Source organism: Corvus cornix, chromosome 9 (assembly GCF_000738735.6).
Source record: "Corvus cornix cornix isolate S_Up_H32 chromosome 9, ASM73873v5, whole genome shotgun sequence".
NCBI classification, from domain to species: Eukaryota; Metazoa; Chordata; class Aves; order Passeriformes; family Corvidae; genus Corvus; species Corvus cornix.
In genome coordinates, this window is record NC_046339.1 from 12637461 (window position 1) to 12655840 (window position 18380).

At 43.9% G+C, this 18380-nt stretch overlaps 2 protein-coding genes across 16 annotated transcripts in view; both read left to right on the top strand.

Annotated features, from left to right (window-relative positions):
* BDH1 (3-hydroxybutyrate dehydrogenase 1) overlaps positions 1-10923 on the top strand; it is a 58869-nt gene extending 47946 nt beyond the window's left edge. Inside the window, exon 8 of the mRNA XM_039557287.1 lies at positions 9183-10923. The gene's annotated coding sequence lies outside the window, so the exon portion shown is untranslated. The remainder of the gene's footprint in view (positions 1-9182) is intronic.
* Positions 10924-14748: 3825 nt separating this feature from the next.
* DLG1 (discs large MAGUK scaffold protein 1) overlaps positions 14749-18380 on the top strand; it is a 148692-nt gene continuing 145060 nt past the window's right edge. For all 15 annotated transcript variants that reach the window (XM_039557270.1, XM_039557272.1, XM_039557274.1 and 12 more), the window contains exons 1-2: positions 14749-14831; positions 15105-15236. In XM_039557270.1, coding sequence (XP_039413204.1) covers positions 14813-14831; positions 15105-15236 — 151 coding nt within the window. In that variant the 5' untranslated portion in view covers positions 14749-14812. The remainder of the gene's footprint in view (positions 14832-15104; positions 15237-18380) is intronic.

Genomic DNA, 18380 nt, shown 5'->3' on the forward strand with positions numbered 1-18380 from the left:
TATTTAACCTCTCCTTTTTGGTTTCTTTTTGGGCTCCAGAGAGGGGGGAAGAATTTGCTGTAGGAGGAATATTGGGGAAAATATCCACTCTTCCTTCAATTTTCTTTTGCCTTGCTGGAGCTGTCAATATGACACTCACACACACTCTTACACACTTTTACACAACCACACACACTCTTAGTCACACTCTTACACACTCCCACACACTCAGGCACACTCACTTGCACTCTTACTCACACCTTTGGTTGACAAGGGTCTGCCCAGGCTCATACTACTTGTGTAAAGTCACAAAATCCACAAAGTCTCTCTTTTACCTCCCTGTTCCTTTCCCCTGAAGGAAAACAACCTTGTAAATTCTTGTGGCTCTTGGGAGAGGTGGGAGGTGGCTATTGACTTCCCTGGTGGTGTAGCTGCTTTTCATACTTCCCTCATCCTCAGCAGCCAGTGGGTCTGCACTGTCTAGTGCCAGGAAGTGACAACTGCAGCATGTCACTTCTTGGACTGGAGGAGTTCACCTGAATCGTTCATTATAGTATTTCACAGCTAAGCAGGTACAGCTCCTTTGGCTCTGTGGGGCAGGTCTCTTGCTCTGGTTCCAAGCTTGGCTGTGTATTTTTAAACATTATTAGAGTTCAGATGAAATTGCTTCCAGCTGCTTTCACAAAGCCTGTATATTGCCAGGGTCACAATAATGTTCCTTTTCTGCCAGACTGTGGTCTCCTACAGAGAGGCCTTCAAAGACCAGTCTCAACGAAATCAAATTATTTTTGAATATAATTACCTCTCACCCCACTAAATTTCATTGTGTTCCAAAGGGTTTCCTGTAAATAGATCCCACTCTTTAGGGGACCCATGCTATTCTGCAGTGCTGGTGGGAGCCAGCCCTCACCAGGCTCCCCTGCACTAGCAATTCTTGGACAGACAGTGCCTAAGTAGCTTGTCATGTGATAAAACATCACATTTCTTCTCCCCAGTGCTGCTTGTGCTGATATTCAGCTCCTGCAGGAAACCATATGGCTTCCAGAAGCCTACCCACATACCTGTACATGCCTACACAGTCCATGAGTCACATTTACTGTTTGGATGCCCCCTGAGTCATCTGAAAATCTGTGAAATTTCCATGTCTCTTTTCCATGCAATCTCTTAAGAACTTTAGACAGTTATGTATAAGCACTTACATATGTATCTTTTTTTTCTATTCTAAGTTTCATGGGTGGTAATACGCTGGCACTTCTTATTTTTAAGGAAGTTGAATCTTGATGAGAGCAGAGCATTGGCTGCAGCTGTCTGAGGATGGTATTCAATTGAGAAAGTGAGACCCTTTTGAAAGAAGGAGCAAGAAGTCCGACACACTTGGGCTTTCAGCCTTTCTATCTGCTCTGACAGGGCCCATACCTGATCACTCCTGATCCTTGGTGTGTTTCTGTGCCCAAAGGCAGCTGCAGTGCTGCCTTCAGTGGGATGTGAGTATTTTGGGAGTCCTTGACGAGACTTTGCTGTACTAAGGAATGGCACAGAGGGATCACACTTGGGTCACTCAGGGCATTCTGGGGACTGATCCAGGACAGCAGGGCTTGGGGCAGATGTCTGTCTTCATGCTGTCAGCTCCTCAGCTGCAGGGACTCCAGCCTCAGACAAGTCTATCTGCCCTTTATCACTGTCTTGACACGATAATTTTGCTGCCTCAGGACAGCACAGGTGATGTGTAAGCTTTGCCTGTTGCTTTTGCTGATGAAAGACGAGAAAAGACAGTCTTTCTCCTTCCTCTATGATAGGCCAGCACTGAAGATGCATTATAGCCCAAATTAAAAACAGCAGCCCCAAGGTTTGCTGCAGCAGCATGGAGTGATGTAACCAGCCTGCCAGAAACAGCTACTTTTGCAGCTGTACCCCTAATGCAGGCAGTGTTGGGTGTTTAGCAGAATAATCTCACAAGCAGTTGAGGGAGAAGGAATGTGTAGATAGACTGTTCTGCTGTGGAGTGTGTGAGGTGACTGCATTAAAAACATCAATGTCTCCTCATAAGCATTCTGCAGCCAAATGGTGGTTCTGTGGCCTTATAGAGCCAGAAAAATTGTCAGAGGTACAGATGAGTGTTTTGTACACCTGGAAGCAGCAGTGAGTTTGTAGAGAACTTCTTGTTGTAACTCAGCTTAGTAAAATTGCCAATAATGTTCATTAGGGAAAACAATCAGGCCACTTTCCCCTCTGTGAGAGAGTGTGCTGCTTTATTCACCTGCTCCAGAATGCTGCTCAGTACAGGCACAGATTTTTTACTGATACTGTACAGATTGTGAAGCATGTGTGTGACCTGGAAAGCTGCAAATGGGCACACAAAAGCATTGCTAATTTAGACCACTCCCACCCTTCATTCTGACTGGTACAGTTTCAAAAAATTCGCTCTGCAGAATAACAAAGAACCTCAACCAACAAACCCAAGATATTTTCAGAATGTGATAGCAAACCTGGATAACTTGCTGTATAATATTTAGTCAAACAATATTGGTAAAATATGAGTTTTAATCTTATTTCAGTGGGCTACAAGTTATATATACTGGTGTATACTGCATGCAGCATGTATACATATGCACATGAGTATGTATGCAAAATGTATGAGGTATGTTCCATATAAATAGATCAGCAATGTGAAGAGCAGAGCTAAAGGAATGTGGGTGCATGAGAGGACAGGAGAGCTTTAACAGAAGGCTTCACTCAAAGCTACTTCAGTGCAGAGGGGTCTGGAGTGGTGAACCCCTGACACAGCACTGCTGGGGAGCTGCTCTGCCTGCAGATGGTACCTCACCACTGAATAGGCAGCTGTTGAATACTGGCAGCAATGTGCTTGCTAATAAGAAGAGGAATAAGAGGTTGAATAAGTAGAGATAAAATATCCTGTCTGAATGTATGCTTTTGCACAAGTGACAGAAAGGAGCTGAGTGGTTGTTTTTAGGAAGGTTTGTTCCGCAAGTGCTGCTGGAGGGATCAGTACAAGAGATCCGAGCCCACGTAATGCACTCCTTAGTGAGAAGAAGAAAGTTGAGAGGTTGCTTCTGGCAGAGCCTGTTTTTGCTCACAGCAAAAGGAATGCTCTGGTGGATGCCTGTGCTTCAGGAAGCCTCTGGCAGTTCCCAAGGGCCCTTGTTGCCCTGTCAGCCCCGGGGGCAGCTCTCTGTAGGACAGCACTGTCACACTACCTGCAGCCCTGCCCCAGCTGTTCCTGTTCCTGAGGGGCACTTCTGAAGCTGTCTCTTGTTCAGCCTCAGAGAGCTTAACAGATCTTGGCTATTGAGGGGAGCTTGGTCTCCAGCTGAGCCTCTCAGTAACTCCTAGGGAATGGTGGTGTCTCCTTACAGTTTTCCAGGATGAAGAGGCCACCAGGAGCAGTGAGTTTTAGATAGAAATAATAAGGCTGGGCACCCTGGACCCCTGCTGGCTTGTGCTACTCCATCAACGGACTAGCAGGGGCTCATTTTGCACTTCCCATATGCCACCTCATCTTTCCTTCTAGCTGAGTGCTTTTCCTCAAATGGACTATGGATCTCTGTAGGCTGGGCTGTTTTTGTAAATTGTTTACATTGTAAAAGTGCACTGAGATATCAAACATATTGTTTAATGAGCCTAGAGATGACTCCCCAGGTCTGCACAGATATTGAAAAGATTTTAGGGGTCTGTAAAATGAAAACCAGTGTCCTGCTTTCAATATATATCACTGCTGAAGCTGTCATGGAACAAGGCTGATGGTTTCACTCTGACTGTGGTGATTGTGGAGTGATCTCCCTGGCTTTAGCAGAGATGCTTTTGTGAGGATTGCACTCTCACTGCCTGGGCTTAAAGTTTGCTTTCCCCTGCAGCCACCAGCAATGAAATGGAGTTGGTCCATGTGTGGGATGGTAAAATCTGCAGGGGAGTGTTATGTTTTCCACATTTTCAAAAGTACTTTTCACCCATCCAAAGAGTTTACAGAAATAACCTACTGCAAAATTTAAAAAAGCAGCAAGTGTTTGTATTGTGTAGAAAAGTTAAACTTACTGGGGGCTAGACCACATAGTTTTCTTATTATACTGCATGGGTAAGGAAATTTCTGAAACAAGGGCTGAGGGCTGAATCTCCTTCGGTCCCCTCACTGGTGTGGCTGCAGCCAGCAGGGTGCTGTGGCCCAGCATGGATAGCACAGTGCTATGAAATCTGGGCAGTGAGAAGCAGCGGAGCAGCAGGGAACTCTTCCTGACTAATTGCAGAAACTCCAAGAAGTTCACATAAGGAATTAAGCAAGAGCTGAGGTTGCTTTATACTCATACAAGATTACTTTGATGCTTTCAAATACAATGGGTATCTAGCAGCTAATTCTAGCCACAGATGTAAAAACTAGCACAGCTCAGTTGCTAATTCCTTGAAGGTATGAGCTGCTTCTGATGTAAATATGAGCATGTGGCTTGCTGTGCAGAGACTTGCCACAAAATTTTCATTTTTAGTTATATTAAGCCAAAGCAGACAAAAATAAAATCTGCAGAGGCAAAGAGGCATCAGAAATTCACTGGAACTACACTGAAGTCGTACCCTGCACTAATAGCCTTAGCAAACAATAATTAACACAGCCAGCATGTCTCATCGTATTGTTAAAGAGAATAGAAACAGAGATAATCCCTTCTGAATTGTAATGTAATGCCATACATAATGATATGGTTTTCTTTCTTTGGACTGCTAGTTTTGTTTTCCATGATGGAATGTCTTCAGAGGGTCTAAATGAAGTGTTTGCAATGAAACTGGATGCTTCCTCCAGCATGTAATAATCATAACCAAATAGGTTTTAATTAATAATTGAATAAATCCTTAGTGAGTTTCTGAAATAGGAGGCATGCTCTATATCTGCATGGTGTCAGGAGATCTGTGAGAACACTGAGCTGTTTCTGATTAGGAAGCTGAGAAGTCGTCCTTGAATCCAGACCAGTGATGGTGGACTGAGCTCTTCTCTTAAGCCCACCCTTAGTGCTCAGGCCTGGAATTTCTCAGCTATCCTAAGGCAGAAATGTAAATTCAGTGCAGCTTCGGTGAGCAGAATATTATTCTTTCTCATTAGCTGATTTCTGTTCCATTCTTGAAAAGATTAAACATAAAGCAGTAAAAAACCAAACCCAAAGCTATCACAGCTTTATCCTGTCCCCTCCCACTGACCTTAGAGAGCTTACCTAGTGTTTTACTATGCTAGAGATGTCCTCAGCTATCAGAATAGTCCTTGGGATCCCTGACTTTGAACAAGTTATCTTGAAGCTGCTGTACACTACAACACTGTCCAAACCACCTACCAGAGGACCCCAGAAACGTCAAGAATGAAGGTACAAGATGAACTCTATATGAAAAACATTTTGCTGGAATGAAGCAAACCCAAAATCTAAGTCTTTGTAAACTGTTTCTCCTCAGTATAGATCAATTTCAATGTAGATGCAGCCCAAATCTGGCTGAGAAAATTACTTTTCTATTTAAAAAAATAGTCTAGTCAGTGAGTACTTGAGGTGAAAGGCACCAAGCCTCCAGGAGATGGAAAAGGACACTACATGCTTTGAGAGGAACATTTTTCTGTGTTCAGTCTGTAGTGATGTGTGACTGCATCAAGTTGCACCTTGAAACCAGCTGAGAGGCTTGTCTCCACTCTTCTAGTTTGGAAGCAGCTCAAAACCTCACTGCTCGTGTCCCAGGAAGCTTTCTGTGGGACCCTTGTTCTTTTTTGCCCAATAGCCTTGCTGATCTGAAGGTACCCTGTGAAGTCCTCTGCTCTGGTCACCATCCCAGATTTTCTGCTCTGCCACCTTCTAGTGCAAATTCAGCTTAGCTGAACACAGATGGCCATGGTTATGTATAACTCTAGGTGAGGTCTCACAAGTGTTTTGTGCAGGACCGTTAGTATAGCCCTATCTGTAAATCTCACTCCTGAGGCCTCTGTCAGTTATCTTCCCCTTTCATGGCCTTAGTAAGGGCTCACAGTCATCCTTTGTTGACTGTTTTTGTTTCTAGCCTGGTATGACTTTGATCTCTACACTATTCCAACTTCACAGCATTTCCTTTTGCTGTATCTTTACACATCACCCCATGCCTCTTCTATAAGCTTGTCTCTGTGAAGTATAAAATATTTACTGATGAAAGAAAAATATTTTACCTCTTAGTCCATGTAGTCTCTGCATCCATTTAAAGAAACTTTGCTGATTTCAGCATTTAGCAAATACATAAGTGCAAACCATTCCAGGAGAGAGGCCTGCACACCACCAAGTTAATGTTTTATTTGGCCACATTTCCAAATTATCAGGAAAATGGGACAAGAATTGCAAGCATACGCCTGTCTTCCAACATTTCTTGTCTTTATGAGTCAGTCCTGGTATCAGACAAACTTGTTACTCAACGTTCTCTGCTGTTGCAGTAGTGCAGTTCTGAGAAGGAATGTGGTACAGCCTCTGGTGATACCACTTCTTACCTTGCAAAAAAACCAGCTGTTGTTAGTGGAAGGTTTTTTCCCCCCAGTAATGAAAATCTGAAAAAAAAGGAAGGTTGATAGATTACTTCCAGAAATGCTGTATTTTGAGGACAAAAAGCAAATGGAACGAATAGAAGCACTAGAATATCAATAGTAAATAGCCTTACAGTACATGTTGTCTTTGAGTGTGCATGTTTGATTACTGCAGCCAGCTTCCCTGTACATTTCTGGAACATCTAGCTGGACCCTTGAACCCATCTGGAGAAGGTGGCTGTCTGTGCAGCTTTGCCAACAGCAGCAGAATGCTTAGGTCAGTGTATTCAGAAGTAATTCTGATTCTGGAAGCCTGATGTGAGCTCTTTGGGAACTTACAGCCAGAAGATGTTAAAATTTTTATTGACCTAAACATGCAACAGTATTTGATGAAGCAATCAGGGCAAGAAAAGTAATATAGAAGTAACAAAGCTTAAAAGAGTTATCTATAACAGAGGATTTACTGAAAGGACAAACAAGAATCTGCATTTGAGTCAGTGACAGGACTTTGGACTCTGATCACGCCTTTTATAGTCAGTAAGAGTAGGCACAATACCACTAGGATTTAAAGAGTGGTTTTTACAAAACCCACACGAAGGCTCTCTGCAGAGGACTTTTGTGAAAAATGGGCAGGTTTGCAAAGATTTTCTGCACCTAAACACATATCAAAATATAACAGAAAAGCTGTGTGGACCCTGCAAGATCTCAGCACCACTGAGTGCTTGCTCCTGGAGTGAAGGGCGGGATGCATTAACTGTGGGCAATTCCTGCAGGCCCTAGGTCATCTTTATCAGCAGATCCCTGCAAGCTGGACAATGTCCCAAGTTTCTTCACTGTTCCAGCTCTGTAGTTGTTCAGTGGGACACTGGAGGACTCACCCCTCAGCATCAGTCACTGGCAGCCTCTCCCTTTAATTACGCATAAAATTCCAAACGAGACTAAATCTTTTCCTGCACTCTCCAGCTGCATTCCATTTTAACACTGCTCTTTTCCTTCACACATCTGTGGTACATACTTGCTTTTATCCTCCCTAAGCTTCTACACAAACAAGGAGGAAGAAAACCCATTAAAGGGAAGGTGTGCCTGATAATTCAATTACCTGCTCACCACCAGTGAGCCACGGGGGCCAATTTATCATGCTGGCTCCAGCAACTCATCCTCTCAGGTGATCTCTGCAGAAAACTTCTACAATCTCAAGGAGCAGGGAGTGTGGTGGGGCAGGAGATGGGAAGCTTGGGCCCTGTGTACCCATAGCCCAGCCTGTAGCCAGTAACAGGCACAATGGTACAGATGGAGCCACGATTTGTGAAGGGCAATCCAGCAGTGTGCTGATTGTGCTCCTGCTAATTGTCCTCAGATATGTATTTCTACAGTTATTGGGTGAACTCAAAAGGTAGGTGTTAGCACAGGAGGAAGGAATTTTAAACAAGTTTAGCTGCCTGTCATTCCAGGAGAGAGAGGGGTTACTATAAGAGCTCCACGTGCTCAGTGTGTTCCTGCAATGTTTAGAAATGCTCAGTGTTTGGTGTGAAGCAGAACATCTTAATACGTTGCAACAAAACAGTTTATTTGGAGAGTAACTCTTAATTTCAAAACAAGGTACTTTCTGAAAAGTATGATTTTGATTCCTGAAAAGATCACTGCCAAACTCCCTTTATTTTCCCACTCACCTAATCTAGGTACACGTCTCTAATCCCAAAATACAAAGACTTTTTGTCTTTTCAGATGCACATGATGGACAGTGTGGTGGTAGCAGAGTATGTATCTCTCACCCGTGTGCAAGAGGCACAAGGCTGGGCACAATCCCATGCTTTCTACTACAAATACTACATTGTTTGGGTTGGGAAAACAAAGGTGTCTTGATGCGATATGCTGTGATGTCATTTTGCTGTGTGCTGCTGGATCGTGTGGCTCAGGCACAGCATTTTCTGTACTCCAGGGGTGGTGAAAATCAGCACAGAGTAAACTGAGCAATGGATAGCAGCTCTGTTTCAAGGCACGCTGTGAACTGTGCCACAGAAACAAAGAAAAAGCACTTCCATGTTATTTACTTTATTTCCATCGAGTAAGAGTGACTTCTGTCCTTTCTAGGAGAAGGTGCTACTTTGCACAGCCTGTGTCTGAATCCCACTGTGAGGTTTAACAGCCTTTTCTTGTGCTTTGTCTGAACTAGAGTACCTTGCTATTTTGGGGGCATTTGTTACATTTTCATAGGATGTGAAGAGTTTAACTTATTTTTAATAGATATTGTTTTAACTGGGTAACGTGATCATACAAAAATCCATGAATTTACTTTCTAAACACTCCCGTTAGCATTTGGGCAGGCACACCCCAAAGCAACTGCTGCCTTCCTCCCAGGAAAACACTGCTCAAGAGGCTCTAATGTGCTCTTTGAAGGTTTATTTCTTGCATCAGGTTTTCACACAGACAAAGTCACTTCATACAACACACCAACCTCTCTGCTTAATTTGACTGGGAAAGTTAAAATAGGCAGGTTATATAATGATGTTTATCTTTACATCAGGAAGTCAACTAAGAAGCTGTTAAGCTGATATTATATAACACAGCCCTGATTATAGAAAGTGTGGAGGAAGATGGTCTAGGTTTATGCATGTCATATTGGCAGTAATTTTTAACAATTATAATTAATATTGTTTCATATGCTTTTGTTTTTGATGTTTTGCAGCCTTCCAGAAGATGTTGGAGCATTAGCAGCCAAGCACTGAATGTTACTTGTTTATAAAAATTCTAATTGCACTCTTCTGTACATTAGATACATATATTTAAACAAAACATTCTAAATAATGAAATAGAAGTCACGTATTTCCTATAATGCTCTAGTTCCTGAGGTTGCTGGAGTAATAAAACTGACTCTTTTGTAGGATTGTAAACTGTCCTAAACCCAGTAGATTAAACCTTATTACAAGAGCAAAAGAAAGATGAGTTTGCTGTATACACATAGCATACAATCCCTAACTGAACAAGAGCTCAAACAACTTCAGTACACACAAACTGCACAGTGATAGGAAAAAAAAAAGGTTTTTTAGACAAAAAGAAGTCCAGTTTTCTCTTACTCTCCCTGTAAACAGGAACACGTTCTTCTACTAGCCATGCCCAGCTGGACACTCTAATGCTAAGAATAAAGACATCCTTGTATTCTGATGGAGATCGGATTAACCTAGAGACAAGTTTTAGTTATGAGGACAAACTGGATATGCAGTTCAAAAATGAAAATTATGAAGATTGTATTACTGGGGAAACTCTCTTCTCTGTATATAAAAAAAAAGATTAAAATTAAATAAGCAGAGATGTGTAAGAGGATCCCACAAGAATTCCATTGAGTAGGCTTAATAAAATTTGCTTAACTGTGATTTTTAAAAATAAAACTTTGATTTTAACAGCTGAAGATCAGATCCTTCCCCATGTAGTAGGCAGCAACTTATTTTACCCACAAGAATGAAGATGACAGACAAAAGTGAGCTGGTATTTCAACTGTTAATGGTATCTATGATGGGCACATGACTCATTGTGTTGTGTCACAGAGTAACTGCAGACTGTGTTGAAAAGAGTAGCTTTAGTTTTTAGTGGCCTCGTGAAAATTTTCCCGATGTGGTAGTTTTTGCAGGGAAAAAAAAGACACGTTACAATTCCATGTTTTGATTCAAGTAGAATGTTTCTACAAGAAGTATTTTGCATCTCTTATAACCTGCAAAATTACAGATGATAAGGAAAAGGTGCTCTTCTGAAAAGACATCTCGTGGAAGGTAATGCTGTGGCACACGATCCAATCTTATCAGATATCAGAGAATCCAGATGAGTGGAGGCATAATGAGCAAAGTAACTTCACTCAGGCTTCAGTCCTTGTTAGGCAGGGGAAATGAGGCTCCATTAGTTTCACTGCTTCCCCAGTTGGCTGTGAAGCATTGCACTGAGTTTGCAGGGGAAGTGAAGTGAAGGCTTTTCTGCAGCTGTCAGAGAGCCTTTCATGAGCAACAACTCCCAGTTCTGAATGAATAAGGGAAATCATCTGCTTTGTATACTATAAGGTGACTGCTAGTACTACATATGGTGACCTTGGACATTTATGTGACAAAATTAAGGGAGGACCAATTTTATTGTTTTTGTGTTTTCTTTCATTAGTAAGCCCAATATAAAAAAAGTCTTGAGTTTTACTCATTATTCTTCAACAGTCAGCATTTCTTTTATTAGAATTAATACTATAATTATATTAGTCTAGAAATATTTCACCTTATACACCAGTGTCCAACTTTAAATATGAACAGATGTACCTGCACTTATTTTTTATATATTTATTATTTATTTATCATTAGATGTACCCCACCTTCTGCTGTAACAGAGTTTGTCTCAGCTAGTTACTACTGTATTTTTTTTGGCCGTACTAATAACTGTAAATTCTTGCAATGCGATGATGTCTGCAGTCCTTTTTTTCTTGGTGTTCTTGTGTTGATTGTCATTATGTGTGGATCTAGGGAAAGTTTTTTGAAGTCTCCTGTTCTGAGTTCATTATACTTCTCCAGTTACTGTGTGGGACACCAGCTGCAACACATCTACTGCCATTGCCAGTTTGTGAAGTCTACATTGTCAACTGGCTCCAGTGGGACTTAAAGGGGTTCACCAGGTAGCTGGCACAAAGTCAAACCCCTCCATGTCCTGCTACCCTGTTTGTGGCCAAAGTGTGACTGCCTCAAACCATAAGAAGCCTGACAACATTCTTTTTCCCTTTGGTGTGGTGCCAGCTGAACAGGTGAGGTTTCTAAAGTAGAGTCATTTTTAAAGTGGCAGCTGGACTGCCTTGAGGAGTAGGAGCTGGTGTAGGATCAGGTACAAATCTGTGGCAGGGCTCACTACTATGATCACTTGCCAGAGCAGGCAGCTGCCAGCAAGCTCTGGTGTAGTTTCTCAAAGTGGGAAAGCCTTGTCTCTGTTTCACTATAGCTTATGAAACTGGGGCTATTAGGCTCTGACACAGGGCTGCTTTTTCCCCATGTACAAATGGCATGGGTTAGGATTAGGTGACTGTTACAGCAGGTTTTCCAGGGGAAAAAAAGCTTGTGCTGTGCTGGCCTCCCTTCTGCCAGAAGTTGCCTGGTCCTGTATCACACATCCCCCCTAAGCGCCATGTCCTCAACAGGCAGAGCAGTACATGTGCTGTAACAAGCTGCCTGTCCCTGCCAGAGGTTGTCCCAGGCAGAACATCCCAGACGTGCTCCTGGCAGCAATTGCAAAACAAGGGATTTTAATGGGGAAATCTGAGGGCAGGGAGAAAGGGCCATTGGTCACATCCTCAGATGCTTCTGAGGCCAAGAGGACTACAGTGGCAATGGGCTGCTGCTTTGTGTAATTGTCCTGGAGTTCCTATTCCAAGGGTCATTTTGGAGCACAGCCAGGGTGTGTTAAGCACAGCATAATGTTGACTTCTATACTGACCACACCAGTCATAATTTAAGTACAAGCTTTTCTGTATGCTGCATGTAGTGGTTTGATTTAAATGATATTGCTTAAGTTGTGGCACAAACGATGCTCTGGTTCATACTCAGTTTTTTCCTTCTCCAAGGGCACTACAAAATGTCCTGAAAGCTGGAGCCTGAAAAAGACAATGTGCAATACAGGACAGTTTTGCAACACCGGCTCTAGCTGCAATGTTGCTTGTAAAAATGTCATTTGCTTTCATGGAATATTTTCTGTATGTGCTGGAATTTCAAACCCGCTTTTCATACTGAAGTTTTAAGATTGTGCTTTCTGGTTCAACTGCTTTCAATCAGCAGATACACTCCCAGAACAGAAACAGAAGTGCCGGGAACCAACACCACTCTCTGAGGTACAATAAGGCTCACCTAATTGCTTCCTGACTTGCTGATCCATCATCCTGACCCCCTCTTTGATGTTTTCTTTCTTTATTTTTCCTTGAGCATTAGTAACAAGTGAGAAATGCTGTCTCAGGGTGTTATATATGGGATTATTCCTCTATCCCCAGCACAGTGACCGTATGTAATGGGATTATCTCTTATTTAAAATAAAAAAGACTTGGAAACATCAAATCCTGTGTATGAAAAAGTAGTTTCTTTATGGTGGTTCCTTTACTTGTAAAAAAAAATTCTTTTTTTTGCTTTGTAATAATACATTTATGTCAGTCAGCAAAACAAACCCAAATGCTGCAGAAGTCTCCTTTCTGCTAGCTAAATTTAGCTTGTTCTTCCTCTCCTTCTGTATATATATTCCTCTAACATCTAAAGGGCTATTGCCCCCTTGGAGTACATTTATTGCTGGTGTAAACACTGAAAACTGATGAGGCCAGATGATGGAGCCTTCTGCCAATGTCCATTCTTAGCCTGCCTTCATTTCAAAATACCTGAACTGGTACCAGTTGGTGCCAAAATTCTGAGGTATGAATATACAGCTAGAAAGGAAGAAAATGGGCAATGTGTGTCAGTTAGCACTAAATGCATGTTCTGCTTGCTTCAAGGAGATGTGTGAATACTTTCACAGTACACAACTGTGGGAGGAGGAGAAACTCCTAGCACAAATCAAAGAACAAAACATAGGAGTATTGGGGAGGGAAAAGAGAGGCCTTTTCTAGATCTGGGTTAGATCTGTCACAGTGTCAGTTTCCTTAAGGTTAGGTCTTTTGCAAAGAGAAATCTAGTTCTGATTTTTAGACTTGAAATTTGTGAGAGTTGCCCAGGAGACTCTTTTTTAGGTTCTTTGGCTAAGCTCTTGAACATTTTCAGGTGTGCTTAAATCTAAAAAGTATAAATGGAGATGCAAACTTGGATCAAAAAACCCCAAATCACATCATCAGTATTTGCTTTGAACTTTCAAGTCTCTTTCTGCCCCTCATATGTGCATAGACACAGGGTTTGAAGTGTATCAGATCAGGGGCTCTGGTTGGCTGTCCATCTGATTGAGAAATAAGTTAACATTCCCCCTCAGAACAAGAGTTATGCCTAGATTCACCAGCTTTTATGTACATTTCCTTTTAATGGGTATATAGAATATGCTGCAAAGACCATTAACTCACACGTTTCTATCCAAGGCAGCCATTTCTATGCTCTGTCACCTCTTTGCTATCTTGCAAAAAAGCAAGCTGGTTTGCCTTTGAAGGTAACTCCTTACCATTTCCATGCCAGTTTTGAGAAAGGTCATGATTCTGACCCAATGTCAGCCTGTAGAGCTCATTTCTTAAACTTTCCAGGAAGCAAGGCTTTTCATGCTTTCTCCCATGATATCCTTATGCTAATCTTCTGCCCTCCGTTAACTACAACAAAGCTATTTCTTTATCCTGCTTTAAGTGAGTCCTTCCTCCTCATCCTGGTCTTCACCAGGATGACTGAAGGAAAAACCCCAGCAACAGTTGGATGCCAGTGCTCCGTGTATTGCTTATTGTGTAGGCCGGCAAGGTCTGTGAGGTATCTTTGTCCTCCTGCCTGTCCCTTGACCTCCTGCAGGTAAAGCGGCTCCGGGCTCCCCGCAGCCAGGCACAGCTCTACCTGCGCTTCCTCGCCGCAGGAGCCGGTCCGTGCCCGGCCCTCCCGGAGCACCAACACAGTCGTTTGGTCCGTGTTGCCCAGAAGCTCCCGCACTTAAACACGGACAAGCGATACAGCAGGTACCCGGCGCACACCTGGAGCTGTTCCGCCTTCCCGCAGCCCACGCCGGGCACCAGCAGCGGCGCGCGGGGGCCGCTCAGGGCGGGTTTCGCCGGGGGCCCGTCCCGGTGCCCGTCCCGGTGCCCGTCCCGGTGCCCGTCCCGCCGTGCCCGGCGCTGGCAGCCGGCGCCCCCGGGGCCGGGCGGGGCGGGGCGGCCCCTTTAAGGCAGGGGGAGCGCTCACCTGCCTCCTCCCCCGCCCGCCGCCAAGGTACCGGCCCCGCGCCGGGCCCTGATTGGGCGCCCCGCCGGGCCCGGTCACGTGGGGGGGGCGCGCTCCCCCAGCCTCCAGGCCGCCATTTTGGCTGGAAAGTTTGGAATTTCCGAGCAGCGCGCGCGGGAGGCGGCGGGAGCGCCCCAGCCCTGCCCGTCCCGGCCCCGGCCGCCGCGCCGCCTGCACCGCGCCGTCCCGCCCGGCCCGGCCCGGCGTGGCTCGGCCGGGCTTGCCCCGTGTAGCGCCGAGGCGCCGCGGCGGCGCCGGCGGGAGCCCCGCGCGGAGCCGCTCGCTCGCCGGGCGGCGGGGCCGGTCAGGCGGGGCGGCCGCCGCCCCCCGCACCCGGCCGGCAGGGGGCGCCGCCCCCCGCGCCGCCCCGGGCCGCGCTCCGAGTCCGCGCGGCGGAGCCCCGGGGCAGCCCCGGGCGCGGGGCGCGATGCCCGTCAGGAAGCAAGGTGAGCGCCGCACGCCCGGGGCCGCGGCCGCCGGAGCCGCCGGCTGACAGCTGCTGCCGCGGCGGGACGGGCGGGGGGGGCGGCTGGCGGGAGCCGCGGGGCTGCGGGCGGTGCGAGCACGCCGAGGGCAGCGTCCCTCCCGCTCTCTCCCGGCTGCGAACAAAGGAGCTGCCGCGCCGGGCTGGGGCGGTCCCGGCCACGGGGGCTTGTTGCATCCCCGGTGGTCCTGCCCGGTGCGCCCCGGTCAGCCGTGTGTCTGGTCTCTGCTTGCAGATACCCAGCGAGCCCTGCGCCTCCTGGAGGAATACCGCTCCAAGCTGAGCCAGACGGAGGACCGGCAGCTGCGGAACTCCATCGAGCGTGTCATCAGCATCTTCCAAAGTAACCTTTTCCAGGCGTTGATAGGTAAAGGTTGACTTCTTTCAGTTTGTGCGTAAGCCGGTTGGTTCTTGCTGATGCTGTCACTTGTGGTGTTAAGAACAAAAGGTGGTTTACCCTTAAATTAGAAGCCATGTGCTTCTTGTCGTTGTGTTTTTGTTTAGCATAGTAACACACGTGTTGTTACAGATCAACAGTTCACTTGTTACATGTACTTTCTTTATTTGAGGCTTTTGACTGATCCAAACTGCTTAAAACTGTGGAGTAGTTTTTAATTCTGTGGTATATTATCCTAGATTTCTTTAGATGGTTTTTCCATGCATCTTTGCTCACCTGATAAATTTCTAAGGAGGGTGGGGGTTTTTTTTCTCTCTGTATGTAACAGGTTAGTGAATGAATTGAAATGTTTTTAGTTTAAGGAATCAAGCAGGTCCTGCTGAAGAGTCTCTAAAAACATCACAGAGTGTATAACTGAAGTGCAAATTTAACCTAAAGTAAATGGGAAGAAACCTCTAATGCTTCAGGGAGTACTAGTCATCTCTTCTCCTTTGTTGCATACTAAAGTGTAGTGAAAGCACTACTAATTCTTAGTTTAAAGTCCTTAGAGTGCTTGACTTAAAATGTTCCCATAACTTCTTAGAAGCACTTGCATGTAATTTTGAATTTCCTGCCTGTCTGTTTGGAAAAAAAACCTGAGCATAAATAGAACTTGCAGAATCCTGTCTTTATTTGGAAACTTCTGCAGGGAAGCAGTGAGGAGTGGTTTCTTCTTGATTGATTGTCACTATCTTTATGGCAGCTAATGTTAGTTTATCCTCAAGAATAAAGTTTGTTCTCCATCCTTGTCTTTTAACAGTAACCAGTGCCTGAATTGGACTGATGACAAACATTGTAGCTATATTTGTTACTTGACTTTCTACATGGTTACTGTCCTAGGGGTACACATCTTCCTTCACAGGGCTGCAGCTTCTTTGAACCTGTGTTGTGGTGAAAGCATAGGGACAGGCAAAACATAAACATGCATTGCTGCTGAATGCTTTCTTCTGGAGCATTTATTTAATCTTGTGTAGATTTTCAGAAGATAGTAATTGTGCTGGGTTTTTTTTCTTATCATGTAAGGTCACAAAGGGTAACTGTGAGAATAGGTCAGTTACAAGAATCTTTTCCGTATAGGAACTCTGCATTTCTCTTCACTACACAGTTGATGCTAATCAACTCCACAGTGAAGAGCTAAATATGATCCTTGTGGGACGCGTATGAACAGATTCACTCATTGGCAGTTCAGAATGTTGAATTCTTGTGTCAAAAAATTTCAATGTCGACTGCCAGTTTTCTTGTTCTGTGTGTGTGTATGTGTGAGGGCTTCTTATTTTAAAACTCTTGAAGGTCCATGCAGTACTCTGTTTTCTTCCCTTCATTGAAAAGATACCTGTCTGTTAGCCTTTGATACTAAAACCTGCAAGATGTAGTTTCTTCTCATACCCACTTATGAATCTTCATTGTATAAGTCTACACCTAGTTGTAGTATTGTAAGTCTACACCAAGTAGTAGACTTGAAAGAGCAGGCAACCTCATGTCTGCTGGCTTGTTCTGCAAGAGCAGAAAAGAGGAATGTGTTGTTGCCTGGGTGGGCTGTGTGGCCTGTTTTCTGGACTTGTAAGAAGCTGCACGTTGCAACCACAGGACCCTAGTTCTTGTTGAGTTCATCTGTGCACACACAGCAGGTGCTTCTTGGGCCTCTTGCATTAACTTTGCATATCCTGGGTCCCTGTATGATTGTTTACTAAATTGCATACATACATTCCCAAACCATCTGGCAGAAGGCTGGTACTTGCCAAGCAATTTATGCTGTCAGCTTGGGTCTTTCTCCTTTAACCTGCTTGCTTCTGTGGAAATACATCAGGGGAGTTCTTGTTCCTAGCAGGCTGCTCCTGGCTATTGTTTTCCTGGAAACACCTACCTTTATGGTGTGATTACTGCATGGTGGGGCTAAAGAGTGGGGAGGCTCCCAGGAAAGGATGTGATCTGGAAGATGGCCGCAGTTACTGGGAAGGCCTTGAGTTGACTCCTGCTTGTCTTTTTTCTCCATGAAGATCTGGGAGCAGGCTGGATGAAGTATTCAGTTTTGCTGGGAATTAGACTTACCTGGAATACGCCATTGCTCATTACTTTATGGCTGAATTTTAAGTGTGCCTTTCATAGAAGTTGTGATGTGTTCCCAACTGAAATAACCAGTGCTGTTCTGACAGCAAGTTTCAGGCTCAACTATACCAAGTTATTTCTCTTAGAGATACTTCTTCCAGAAAGTGTGCTACTTTTAGTTTCTGGTTTGGGTAGGGTTGTTTTTTTTTTTTTTTTTAATTTTAAACCAAAAAACAATGCAAAAAAATCCCGATCAAACTTCATCCATTTATTTTTTGCTTTTTCTGCCAAGTTACTGCACTATATCCAAGACTTGCTTGCCCATAGTAGGTAGGTTTGCGAAGGTTGTAGTCAGGATCTGCTGTCAACTTCATGTATCTTTTTTAGTATAATTTTTGACTTGGCAATCAAATGCTCTTCCTTCAAGCAATAAATAGCATTATGCACTGAAATACATCTTTGGCTTTATAATGGAGGAAATTAAATGTTACTAAAAACTACAATTTCAACAGTGTTTCATGTTTTTACATATTAAAAGGTTTTAGAAACTAAAGATGTTTTAGAAATTGAAAGGGGTTTTTTTTTTTGTAATTTCCATTTGGATGCTGAAGAATAAGTAGTATTAATTTTTTATTTGAGCCTTTTATATGTTGTCCTCTCCTTTTAGTTCTCTCAATAAAATTTTAGTTCAGCAATCTGCAAGCTTGACCTTGTTCTTGAATTATGGCTTGAAATCATTTGAATTAGACTAGTAACTAGTCAGTGTGAACAGCCAGTGTCACAAGATGGACATTGCAACAGTGTTACATTTTAAGTGAGGTAACTGTAAGAACTTTGAATCTGTAACAAAAGTGGTAACCAAATATGACCTCCATGAAACAGTCTCTGAAAAAGCCCATTTTTATATTTTTTGCCTTCTGTAATGTGGTATTTTCCATTGCTTCAACCAGCTATGTGTAATAATTTCTAGTACTTTAATTAAATGAATACCAAGGGCCTGTAATTAAAATCAACCCGAGAATAGTCTCA